This window comes from Malurus melanocephalus, unplaced genomic scaffold, assembly GCF_030028575.1.
Source record: "Malurus melanocephalus ecotype Western Australia unplaced genomic scaffold, MMel_1.1 scaffold_181, whole genome shotgun sequence".
In the NCBI taxonomy this organism is placed as follows: Eukaryota; Metazoa; Chordata; class Aves; order Passeriformes; family Maluridae; genus Malurus; species Malurus melanocephalus.
This window is the reverse complement of record NW_026623413.1, coordinates 999,940-1,012,487: the sequence shown is the minus strand read 5'-3', so window position 1 is coordinate 1,012,487 and position 12,548 is coordinate 999,940. Positions and strand designations below refer to the sequence as shown.

The window sequence follows — 12,548 nt, the reverse complement described above, 5'->3', positions numbered from 1 at the left end:
CGCGGGCGCGGCGGGGAGGGGAGGGGGCAGCCCGGTCCCGCTCGTCCCGGTCCTCCCCCGCCGCTGCCCGCCCCGACGGGGCGCACGGTCCGGGCCGGCCCCGCARCCCCCCTCCGATCGCGGCAGCGGGGATCGCGCCCACCGCCGCGGCGTCTGGCCGCCCGCCGCTGCCCGGGCTTCATTAGTAACCTGATAATTCCCCAGCAAAGCCCCGGCAGCGGTGCCACCGCCGGGTAATTGCAGGACGGTAACGTGAGCTGATGGCGGCCGGGGATGGATCCTCGCCGTTATTGATTGTGACAGCTAAATTGTTAACCGAGAGGGAAATCAGATGAAAGCCATTTTAGAATAAATACAAGGCATTAGGTTTAAACACCGAGGTTGCAGGAAAGCCCGAGAAACCCCCAGGAAACGAAGCCCAAGGCCTGCCAGCTTGTCCTCTCCTCTGTCCCCAGCTCCACAGAGGCCGAGTGCGGGGGGACACGGACAAGTGCAGAGGCAAGATGCTGAGAAAGGACAATTTAAACCCTTCGTTCTCACTGGCGGGGTCTGAATTAGCTCTGGCTGCTCCAGAAGAAACACGTAGGAGTTTTCATGGACACAGCCATGAAAGCTGTCTGTCCCCCTACGCGGCAGGGCCATGTGGGGTTTGTTTGCATCCTCGGAGTGATGCTGGGCTGTGGCAGCCACGGTCCAGCACCACAGAGCAGCACTGCTCTCRAAATCACAGAGCAGGCTCTCTGGACCCAGCAAGGAAGGCAGAACACGCTCAGGAACGGGGYGACTCCAGCCCAGCCTCTGCCTTTTCCCAGCCTCGGGAGGAAGACTTGGCTCTGCAGGCAGCAGGGCTCCTGCTCTCACTGCACCAGCATCAGGGCCTGGGCGGTGACTGGGGAATGCAAAGCAGTGGAGGTGACAGATTTCAGCACAGAGTCCATCCCYGTGTGCTCCCTCCACCAGGGCTGGAGCTCATACAAGGCAGCAACAAGGTGGCAGCGTGTCAACCAGCAGCTCGGCCAGAATCCCAGCATTTGGGGTTGGGAATGTTCTGTGCTCCCAGAGTGAAGATTCCATGCCYGTCCCAAGTGAGGGACTTTCACCACAGGCAGAACGGTTCCAATACCACAGAAAAACCTACACTGTGGACATGTGGGTGAACACTGCCCTCAGTAACCCACCTCGCTCCCATGGGTTTGCTGGAAATTTTGGGGAAGAAAGGAACCCCCTGAGAGGACAGGACTGTATGCTGGAGGCAAGAAACAGCCCAGTTCCTCTTGAAGGGAGCCAGGCACCAAGCCYGGCTGTCCTTCCCAACATCAGCTGCCAACCTCCCTCCTCACGGCTCCGGCGCCGGCCGCAGCAATGCCRCGCTCCCCGGTGCTCTTCAAATCTCTTTTATGACGGTGTTATGCAGTCCCAGAGCTGATGCTCAGGAAAAAAATCCCGTTTCTGAGCATTTCCCTCCTCCCAGCTCCAGGGTTAGGAGCTCTGGGTTTGCTGTGCYATCGGCAGTGGGGCCGCCGGGAAGCCGCAGCGTTCCCGGGAAGCGCAGGAATGACCAACACAAACACCGACCTGCAATAAAGCTCCCCCAGGTCTGAGCCTGGCCGGGCGACAGACAAGGCACTTCTGTTTGCATGCGAGGCAGTGTAAAAAAATAATTAAAAAAAAAAAAGACTGATGCTATTGTACCCGGATTCTGTCAGTGGAGTTCGGCTGATGCCAAGCATTTACCACCCTCACTCACTTCCTGCTCGCCACCCTCGGCTTTCCTGGAGGAAAACATGCATTTTAAATGTTTATTTAGAGCTGTAAGAATTTCAACAAATTGTATTTAAATACAAATAAATATCAAAGTATGTTTCTGATGGGAGCACAGCCACACACCCGTTTGAAATTCAGGTATCTTCTAAATTCCTAAGGAAAACAGGATTCAGATCTAAAYAACGCAGATACAGACTGGGAAAGCTACAAATGTTAGACCACGCAGGAACAAACACAGGCTGTTCACAGAGGAATGCAAACGGGTGTCACTGACATTCAGAGGGGTACAAACTCTCAAAAATCCTACTTTTCCCTCTACTCAGGTACCCAAAAACTAGGAAACAAACATGAACAGCACGAGACCTACTTCTGAACAATTCAGGCTTTTAACAATYCTCCACCAGAGACAAGCACGGCTGCGTTCCAGGTGCTCGGTTCGGCAGCAGGGAGCGAGCTCTGCCTGGAGGGAGGTGTGCTGCTGCTGCAGGAATACAAACCTCTCTGGGCTGTGCCACTGAGCAACTCCTGCCTGCACGAACCGGGGCTCTTCCCGAATTGTTTCCTCCTCCTCTGTGAGACCACCATTAACCAGCTCAGAGGAGTAACTCAGGAGTGACTGATRAGGTCTGACAGGACTGGGGAGAGCTGGTATCAGAAAATCAGCCCAGTGTCACCTGGACCCGAGCACGTGAGCTCTCTGACATCCCCCTGGCACATGCAGTCACAGTACCGTGTGCACRAAGGAGAAAATGCTGCCAGAAAATGTTTTTTTTTTCCTCAGATTTCCATTTTGCAGGTATTTAGGGAGAATATGTGCTGTGGATCAGATGGTTCAGTGCAACGCCTCCCATCAGACCTGTGGATCTGGCCCCTGGGGCAATCCCAGCTCATCACAAACCCGGGTGCCACCTCATGCCAAGAAGCAGCTGACCAGTGGAAAACCAGAGCTGGGCAGGACAGGGGGCAAACTCTGAGCTCATGGTGTGGCAGTGTCTCAGAGGCTGCTGTTACTCCCACAGTCACATCTGGCTCACGAGGAGCTGCCGCTGTCAGGGATCAGCGAACACAAACGCCAAAGCTCAGGGCACAGCACAGAGCTCAAGGTGTATAAATCCACCAATTTCTACACCTGCAGCCTAAATGACACTGAAAATACCTGTGCWGTGTCATTAGCTTAAAGTTAAGAAATAACATTGTGGAGTCTGCAAATCAAAATGCAAAATCAATTGGCTTTGGTGCATATGAAATATTGCATGCACAGTTATTAAAGGTGTTGCAAGATCTATTTAAAATGAGTTTTATTGAGATGAAAAAGTTTTTCCATGATAACTACAGCACGTTAATCAAAACCAAGTGCTTCCCTTTCCATTAAAACATGAATTGGAATACATTTTGTTCAAAAATACTTTAAAAAGTAATCAGTTAAATGGAATATTTTTGGATCTGCTTTACTCCGAATGCTGGCTAYTGTTTCTAATCTGGCTAATGAATGCACACTAACGAGAGGTTGCCTGTGTGTTCATCCCAGGCTTTGAAGGGAACCTATTTCTCTGAGCAGCCCTCAGTTGTGAGCTGCACTGGCAGGAGCCTGCAGAGCCTCAGGTGTGACAGAGGGCTGTGCTGGCTGTGCCCTGCTCAGGTGGCATYGTCCTTCCCACTCTACAAAAGTACAAAAGCATTGGAGGACTCCAGGTATACAAAGCAGTGTTTCTTGCTACCATCATCCATTCACAAGCATCATCTTCTGGATTTCCAGGCAGCTCTGGAGTAAGGAGTAGTCCTTTTCTTATCCGGCGGTTTGAAGTAAGAATAAACAGGTGCTGCAGGATATTCTGCATCTGGATTTTCTGCCATCATTTTCAGCTTGGCTTCAATGGCCTTTATTTTTGCACTGACACTGGGAAGAGAAAAAGCAGAAGATCTTAGCATGAAACCCAACTACAGAAATCCAGAGATTCTGCTGACATGTGAATCCTGGCTGCACAAGGAGGGGCCWGGCAGCCCCCAGTGCTGCATCCACGGCGAGGCAGGAATGCACTGCTCAGAGCCCACACTGCTGCACTTCAGCCTCTGCACGGGTTTGCCCCTCCAGGAGACACCGCAGCATCCCCAAATAATGGCCCCTGCACCTACCCAGAGCTTTCTTGAGCACACTGAGTGAGACAAGAACACGACAAGCCTTCCTACTTGAAGTGAAATGATGTCATTTYGGGAGGTCTGAGCATGTGCAGCAGAGCACAGCTCGGAGCAGGCTGCTGGGAACAGCAGAGAAATGAAAGCCAGACTTCCTCCCAGCTACAGCCCGCTCGGGATGGGAAAACCCCAGACTCTAATTAGGTCAGGAAGAAACATTATTTCAGCATTAGCAGGGTTTATCCCAAAGGGAGAAGCTATCCTAGGTTACACCCCAAATTCCTRGGACTTTTGTTATTCACTATCCTCCACTGGCTATGGACGGGGAGGAATGTTCCCTTCCCCCTGTGGCTTCTTGCACCATCCATCCTCTACAACAAYCTCTTAGTGCCACTSATGCAGTTAACAATCTCCATGACCCAAACCACKCTGCTCTTTACTTCTTAGCCTGTTRCTTCTGGATTCCAAGCTCATTWTATCCCCGGGCAACTGCATTAATCTTGTCCTGGTTCCTCACAGGRTTCCACTGACAGAACACAGARGAAAACCACACACCCTTTCAAACAAACTGCATTAGCAAAGCAGCACTATGTGCTTTAGGTAAATGCAGTGGTTGGAGAATTTAACCACATCCCACAGACAAGACCTACAGGCAAAAAAMCACTGGCAAAAAATAATAAAAGTAGTTTTATGTGAAGTACTACCTGTGATTTTGTTTTAATCTTCTRCCACTATAGTGGAACTTCTTGCTCATAACCATTTTGCTGAAACAAATTGGTCCAGTAAAAACCCTCTCACTGAAATTCATATAAAGTGCAAAGCATATTCTGGCCAAAATTCCTCTCCTCACCTCTTTCCCTCCCCACTGCCCATTAGCTTTGCACATTAGAAAATAAACTTCCAGTCTGAAGTGTCCCACATTAAGTGAGTGACTTCACAGGCACCACCCTTTCAAAAACAGCTTTTTTGCCATGCTAGATTCTTAAGAGAAACAATGCCAACAACTCGAAATTTTAGTGACATGAAAGGAATTKGTTCCCTGCCAGTCCCACAGTTGGGTCACCTCTCACCCAACCCATCTCATACCTCAGGTTGGATTGGGGTGGCTCCGTGCTGGAAGATGGCTCCAGACTGATTGGAAGGATCTTCTCATTTTTATTGTGATCATATCTCTGCAAGCAAGAGACCAAGGACTGAGTCAGCTGCAATTAGGAACAAAGCAACATTTCCCACAGACGGACTTTAAAGCTGGATTAACATTGCCTCAGGTTTTGTGGAGCTTTTGCTAGGGAAGATTTTGGTGGCCAAACACTGAAACAAATCCCAACCACAATATTTGGTTAGTACCAAYATGGAATGTAGACTGGATTCTGAACAGTTACATGCATTGTACTGTGGATCCTTAAACCTTATCCTGTCACTTCTTGTTCCCCTCTACATAAGGCAGCAAGCAAAGATGGTAAATTTGAAAGTAACTGCTGCACTGTTTGCTATGCTCTTTATGTGCAGAGCCAGAAGGTAACCCAAGCACATGGCTGCACGGAAACAGGCAGTGCTGGGAGAAAAGGTGGGGAAAAAAAAGAAAAAAGACCAGTTAGGAACCACCTCCTGTCTGCAGAAGGCAGCTCCTGAGTCTGTCATCTCTGTGGGCAACGGGCCTCCTGAACTATTTGCAGTGTTCTGCTTCCTTATTTCGCTTGGCACAGAGTCAGGTTTGTTTTTCTGCAGAGCTGCTCAAGCCGACAGTGTCTGGTGAGCCTTGGCCACTCATCTCAGAGCTGGCCTGGTCTAAAACAAACTCTTGTTGCAATAAGCCAAAGTCTTGTGCTGTTCAATCTTTCCATTCAGGGATTAGAAGATGCCATGTGAACAGAGGTGATTATTTATGCGTGCTCCTCCCCAGACCCCGGAGCAGCTGGGCAGACACTCTCTCCTCCAGCTCAGACTCCTTCTGTGGCCTGATCACTCCTCAGGCATCCGGAAGCACGTGGCACTCCAGCAGCTCCACAGCTACAGAAAATGGAGACTGGATCTGCACAAGCTTGGATGTGCTGACAAGAGCCCTTGAAGTCAATAACTGAAACAATGTGGCCTCCTTTAATGAAAATACCTGGTTTGGTTTTTTAAGCATCCAAAACAGATGCAATAGTGTACTTGGTAAGACAGAGCAGAAAGGATAATCAACTTTATTTTCAKAACCCAAAAGAAAATAGCAACAAGCATCTCCTCTCTGCCTCCCCCAAAATTTGTTTATCTGCAAAGAAATTTATTCAAAATAAATYGCTTTATCAAATATGAGATTGTAAATGACTGCAGGAGAAACAGTCAAGAATTTAAAAAAATAAGGATGTTTCAGAACATACTGCCTMAGTCAATCTTAAAAACTTGATTGTTTATGTGACAGGGCAAGGAATAAAAGGATATTTAGCTTAGATGCAGAGTATGTTACTTTAAAGTCCAATCTAATTAGAGCTGCTGCCACATAAGTGCTTTCAGAAGTGGAACAAAGTAACACAGTAACCGGTAATTGGGAATTTCCATACCTCTCCTATCCAAAAAACCACAAAGGGAAGGATTCRAACTTCCAGCCAATTACTCACTAAGTTTGGGAAAAGTTAAAACACGGGCATTTATGGAGGTAATCTGTTCACACTGCACAGAGCAGAAACCCCCTTCCAAAGAACCCTGGGTTAAAGGGTCTGTCCTCACTCACAGCTAATCCAGCACAGTTTGGGTAGACAACAGAAGCTGTAAACATCAACTCTCCAACTTATTTCCTAGAACAGACTGAAATTATTTTCCCAGGCCAAGACAGTCTTGATAAGAAGGCTTTAGTAATAAAGTTTTTCAATTTTTCAAATTAAAAGCAATTCTTTCCAGCAACCAGCTCACCTTGACTTGCGCGTGTGCCCACCGCACCACCAGTTTCTTGGAAAGGGCCAGCTTCCCATTGAGACACTGGATCGCCTTCTCTGCTTCCTGCACAGGAAAAGAGTTCCATAAACAAACCAAGCCTTTAGTCAAAACCAACTCACATGGAAATAACCTTTTTTTCTTTGTTACTCAGCCTACTGTAAGTACAGCTCACTGACAGCACAGAAAGTTGACCCCACTGTATCCAAATCCTTCGAAAGACTCCCAGTAACCAGACTTTATCAGCCTTGATCTTTCATTCTGTCATTTGTTTTGSGGGAGGAAATGGGAAAATACTCGGTTTTGAAAATASCAAAGATGGAGGCCCTGGGAACAGMATTTGGAGGAAGATTTATGGTGCAGAGAAACTCTGTGCCTCATTGCAGCAGATACACATGTGCCATTAACACCTAGACCTGCTCAGCCCAGCTGTGCACTGGGACTTGACCCACTCAGCCCCGCTCTGGGCTCAGCAGTTTTGGGACACTCCCATAAAATCTGACTCACAGCAATTGAAGATTTATGGCAATGATGCTCCACCTTGCTATGAATAATTTTCTAGAGCTAAGGCACAGTGTCAGGGCTCTTCTGACACCCTTATGGCCGGCTGCAAAATGGACCAAAGAACTGATCCTTTCTGGTTAGCATTAAAAACCASGATTCAGGAAAAGACAGCAGAGAATAAAGGAAATCACTATTGCTAGTTCCAGGAGCAATCACAAAGTGGTTGTGACAGAGTGGAGCTGTTAAAATCTGTGGGTTTGTGTAGCAASGTATTGAATTTATCCCTTCCTGCTGTATCTTTAAAATAGCATTAAAAAAAAAAAAGGAAAGAAATCAGTCATTTATATCAGAACTTTAGATAAAAAGCAACATACCTGTTTGGTTTCAAAGTTGACAAAACAGTAACCCCTTGGCTGCCCTTCCAGAGCACCCGACTTGTGGAACAGAAAGTCAAATTGCTTCACTTTGCCAAACTTCTGAAGGAGTTTGAGGAGGTGGTATCTGAAGGGAAGAGAAAACATTTTTGACATGTTTCATTGCACTGACAGTGAGGAGATGGAGAGGAGCCCCTGTCACACACACATTCCCAAAGCCCTGCAGATGTGGGTGCCCTGTGCAGCACCCCTTCAGCATCCACAGCTCAGAGCAGCATTACCAGTGACTTTCCAAAACCCTGAGGCACAAAGATCCCTCCCAGCAGTGCCAGCTGAAGGACACACACAACATCTATTAATAGCTGCCTTTTGGACAATTATGCAATGGTTCCTGAGGGGTTTGGGAGGGCTTTGCCTCCTGCCTCTCTAAGTCACCTCTACTTTTAAGCATAACCCTCCTGTCTTGTCCTCAGTACCAGCCCTCAGTGCCATCCAGCCTAAATGTGCCAGTGTTTCTGGCTCAGACAGCTTCTCAGTGACATGCTCCTRAAAGTCAGACACTTTCTTACGCAATTATCTTCCTGCCATCCAGTGGGGAGTGTGCTGTTTCCAATAAAACTGGGGAAAGCCAGAGTAAATCTGTCTGCTTTGTATCCAGTGCACTGAGCAATTTAAAACAAGGAGCACATTTGCTGTGCAGGCCACATCTAATCCTGAAAGTTCTTTGCAGCTTTTTTTGGTTCCCTGGGATTGAAGTGTTTAACAACACTGRCTGACCTAGGAGAAAAGTGACACTCATTGCTACTTCACTGCCTGACCCCATCCCTGGCATTTAAGAGTTATTTAAGTGTTTAATAAGGGTGTCTTAGTCAGGRCTCATCTCCCAAGCAGCTGTGCAGTGTTTGTTAGCAAGCCACGCTGTCTAACCCAAATTTTCAGTGTTGAAGGTAACGCTCAGGGCTCCGAGAGCCTGCCAGGATAACACCAGGCACTGGCTGAAACCTCCCACATCCARACAGGAACAGTCAGTAGTGGCCCAAAACAGCCAAGTGCACCAGGCAGCTACAGGGACTGTCCAAATGGGAAGGGCAGACAACATTTTTCCTAATAAAGCCCGATAGGATGTCTGAAAAGGGCCTTAGCCCTTTGTTAAGCTTCAGAAACCAGGCAAGAAAGTTCCAGGAATGTGAGTCATCCCACAGGATGGGTCACGGTGGACATTCAGGATGTGCACTTTTAAAGAGGTGAAGGTGCAGCGTGTGTACAGACGAGCAGTGCAGAAGGGCCAAGTTATCCCCCAGGGGAACACACACATTGTAATTGATTATGGMAGGCTTCCTACATCCTTTGGAAGACAGATGATGTGCATGGTCTTCCAAGAAGCCRATGAGCTCTCAAACTGCTCTGAAAGCAAGGGAAACAGAAAAGAGCAGGGGGGAAGAAAAGGAGCTGATTACACAGTAGCCAAATTTCACCACCTCACACTTCCAACAAGCAGACACAGATGTACAAGTGAAAACACTGACTCTGGAGACTGATGTATAAAAAACTCCACATGTTGGACTTTCAGAGCCTCCAAAATATGTAAACGCACCTCAGGCTTGTTTCTGTAAACATACTGCCACAAAAAGCAGTCAGAATTTCAGCAGTATGGAAATAAAGTCCTTACCACTAGGATGCTGTTCTTTTGGCCATTACAGAGGCAGGAGAASGGCACTGAAAAACCCTGCAGCTGCCTTGCCAAAAGGAATTCTTTGTGGGTGCTTTTTTTTCTGAGAGCATCTGTGTTCAAATAATACYTTCTTAGCAGTGAGGTGATAGCTACTCCTTTAAAAGAAACTTCATTAACAGTCTAGAAGCAGCTTAGTTGTCTATTTTATTCAGAATCTTTTTTCCAACCGTGCCTGCAATTTTACAACTGCAGGTCAACTCCTCTCCGTGGAGCAGCTCAGAAATCTTGCATAATAAACATTTCAGGCTGTGATTCTAGTTTGTTATTGTTAAAACACTGAGGGCATTAACAGTAACTTGACAAAGAGTTCTTCAGGCCAAGAGGTGAGGAAGACTGTCACGGAAAATGTGAAGCTTCATGAAAAAAAAAAAAAAAGGTGAGAAGATGTAAAAAGCTTTATTACAGCAACGACGTGGGCTATCCAGAGCTTGGAAGTTGTTGGCACCGCCGCGGCCCCAGCGCGCTGCGCAGATCCCGCGGCCAACCTCCATCTCCACTTCCTGTCATCTGATGTGAATGCGAGACAAACCTGCAGCTCCCCCATTTCCTTTTCCTCCTCTCTTCCTCCTGGCACCCCGAGYGCTATTCAGACGCAGGCAAGGCTTCCTCTGAACAATGCTGTCCCAAGGATCCCGCACGGGGACCGGGCCACATGCAAAAACTATTATTGCGAGGAATTCTGCCCCACTGGGACTCAGTGGGGGTCTGTAACAACAACCTGTGCACACATTGTTTTCTAGGTGAGACTCATCGAGATGGGATCCTCGACAAGCAGCACAACAGCTGAGGAAGTTGAACACCCGCTCCTTCATACCCGTGGAAAATGAATGGTCATTGAAAGGCTACGGGAAAGCAGGGAATGCAAACCAGAGAGCTGAAAATGAAATCTCTGCCAAAATCCGAAACGCTGAAAAGTCTCAAAAGGCTTTACAAACAGGAATGGGCAGAGGAGGCAATTCTACCCCACCTGCCATGCAGAGACGTAACCAAGCTACGTGGTTTTGCCCCATGGGAGCACTGAGGGGTGGTGAGATCCCACAGCTGAGCCACAGCACAGGGCACAAACGCTGCTCCAGACAATGTCCACGGTGATGGTGGTGACACCAACCCACAACCTGCTGCTCTCCTCATGCCATGCCAGGCCAGAGCCCTCTGGAGGGCCCAGAGACACCATCCTATGTCACAAGCAGCTGTGAGGTGCCCTGTGCCAGCTCCCATCCTTCCAGCTGCCAGGAACAYGCTCAGGAGATCCCTAACACCACCYRCKTCCACAGGCAGACAGCCCTTTCAGGATGCTGGATAAAAGAAGTCACCCCAAATACTACCAGCAAGGAGGAATGGCCAGCTGAAGTGCCACCAAAACACAGTGCACAGGGATGTCAGCACTCCCAGCTGTGTCACAGTYACTCAGGGTGTGCAATAACCTCCCTAAAGCATCAGCTCCCAGGCTGCAATTTGTGGGCAGCCCCTACATTTATAAATGCCTGTTCCTGCAGCTTGTATAYGTTACCTATTAACTCCCCAGCATTTGATTGCAGCTATAGTTTGCTCTGTAAATGGAAGTCTTGGATTGAYTCAAGACTTTCTGATCTCATTTCTGCTCGAGAGTGTCAGAACCACTTATTAACTCTGCCAACAACTCAATCAACCTTACGCTGTCTCAAACAAATCCAATGTAGAATTAAGAAAAGCAACTCTTTAAAAAACAGATAGAYGCAGCAAATGGAGAAACATTTCATTTTCAGGGGGTTGATTTAGTCATGAGTAGTAACCTCAACAGGGATAACTCAGAGGAACAACTAGAAGTAAAGATGTAAGCCCTTAGTGTAAGGGTCAAGATGATTTACAGAAACTTACTGACCACACACTTTCCCTACAGTGACAATGTGTTAAAAGGAACTTCCTCTTCTTTTAATCACGAGGAAATGGAGATACAATATCATTTGCAGGAGAGAAGAGCCATTTTAAAGCTGAGATAAGCAGACTACCAGGCACTGTCACTCATCACTAAGCAAACTTTAAACACTCAGGAGCATGGAAGCACTCTAGTTTGAGAACCCTGAAGAAACCACCAAACTCGCTTCATCCAAGTGATGAAAACATTAAATTTTGCCATTTATCTGGCTAAGATTAGAAGGAACAACCAACACTGAAAGGGTTTTTAACACCACCAAGGATCTCTCTCTGGGAAGTGAAAGATCCAACGCACTTCCACTCCTCCCCTCACAGTAACCCAGTTCCTGAATCCCTACAGACCCAGCAAACACCACTCARTAATTCCTATATCTAATTTTACGTGGTCAGTGAATGTGGACAAACCAGACACAAGTGGTAATTAATGCAGAAACCTCCCCAAAGCTGARTGGCTGAAATCACAATGCATTAATGATTCCATTTAGAGGCTATTAGGGAGCTGCTCTGCTCAGATGAACCACACTCAGAACAAAACCCCAGCACCTGCACACGCACAAAAAGAACCAGGAAGAAAAAGTATTCCACAACAGACACACACAATAGTTAATCAAAAATGCTTGTTTGTTATGAGCGTGTAAAGCCCACATTGTTTGGGCTTGCTTTCTGTTTTATACAACCTAGTGATTTCCCAGCCCACTATCCAAATATTGGGCAGCACACTGWACTCCCTTGACAATTTAGCTGTTCAGATGTTATGCTTGCTCAGGAGATAATTACCCGTAGCCCAGAGAAAACACAAAATGCTCACACACGTTTGATTCATGCACTTAGCCACCACAGCAGCCAGTTCCACCATCCCCACCTCCTCATCATCCGCCACTCCAGCCACTCTCCTCTGCTTAACTCACCCCCAACAAAACACCAAAACAAGGCTCTTGYTTGAAACAAATCCCAGGCTGGCAGATCTCCCCTGCCCACCCTCATTTCTCCACAAACCTCAACCACTTTGGGTTACGATTTCCAGGGCTGTGCCTTGTTTTACCACTGTTTGGACCACTGTCACCCTGAAAGTCTCCAACCTGATATTCTGCATTTGCCTACTTTAGAGAACAAGGATTTTCAATCTGCTCGGGTGGGCGACTGTCAGCCCTCACTGCAGGGCAGAGGGGAGCTGGGAGTGCTGCCTGCGGGCACGGGAACACTCCCGACAGCCC

General features: G+C 47.7%; 2 protein-coding genes across 2 annotated transcripts in view; both read right to left on the bottom strand.

Moving 5' to 3' along the window:
- LHX6 (LIM homeobox 6) overlaps positions 1-642 on the bottom strand; it is a 15,623-nt gene extending 14,981 nt beyond the window's left edge. The window contains exon 1 of the mRNA XM_057372894.1: positions 541-642. Within this exon, the coding sequence (XP_057228877.1) occupies positions 541-642 (102 nt within the window). The remainder of the gene's footprint in view (positions 1-540) is intronic.
- A 2,403-nt stretch (positions 643-3,045) lies between these two features.
- The window catches only part of RBM18 (RNA binding motif protein 18), a 10,008-nt gene continuing 505 nt past the window's right edge, over positions 3,046-12,548 (bottom strand). Inside the window, exons 2-5 of the mRNA XM_057372945.1 lie at positions 7,689-7,815; positions 6,790-6,876; positions 4,984-5,069; positions 3,046-3,661 (exon numbers count right to left, since the gene is read on the bottom strand). Of these exons, the coding sequence (XP_057228928.1) occupies positions 3,502-3,661; positions 4,984-5,069; positions 6,790-6,876; positions 7,689-7,815 (460 nt within the window). The 3' untranslated portion in view covers positions 3,046-3,501. The remainder of the gene's footprint in view (positions 3,662-4,983; positions 5,070-6,789; positions 6,877-7,688; positions 7,816-12,548) is intronic.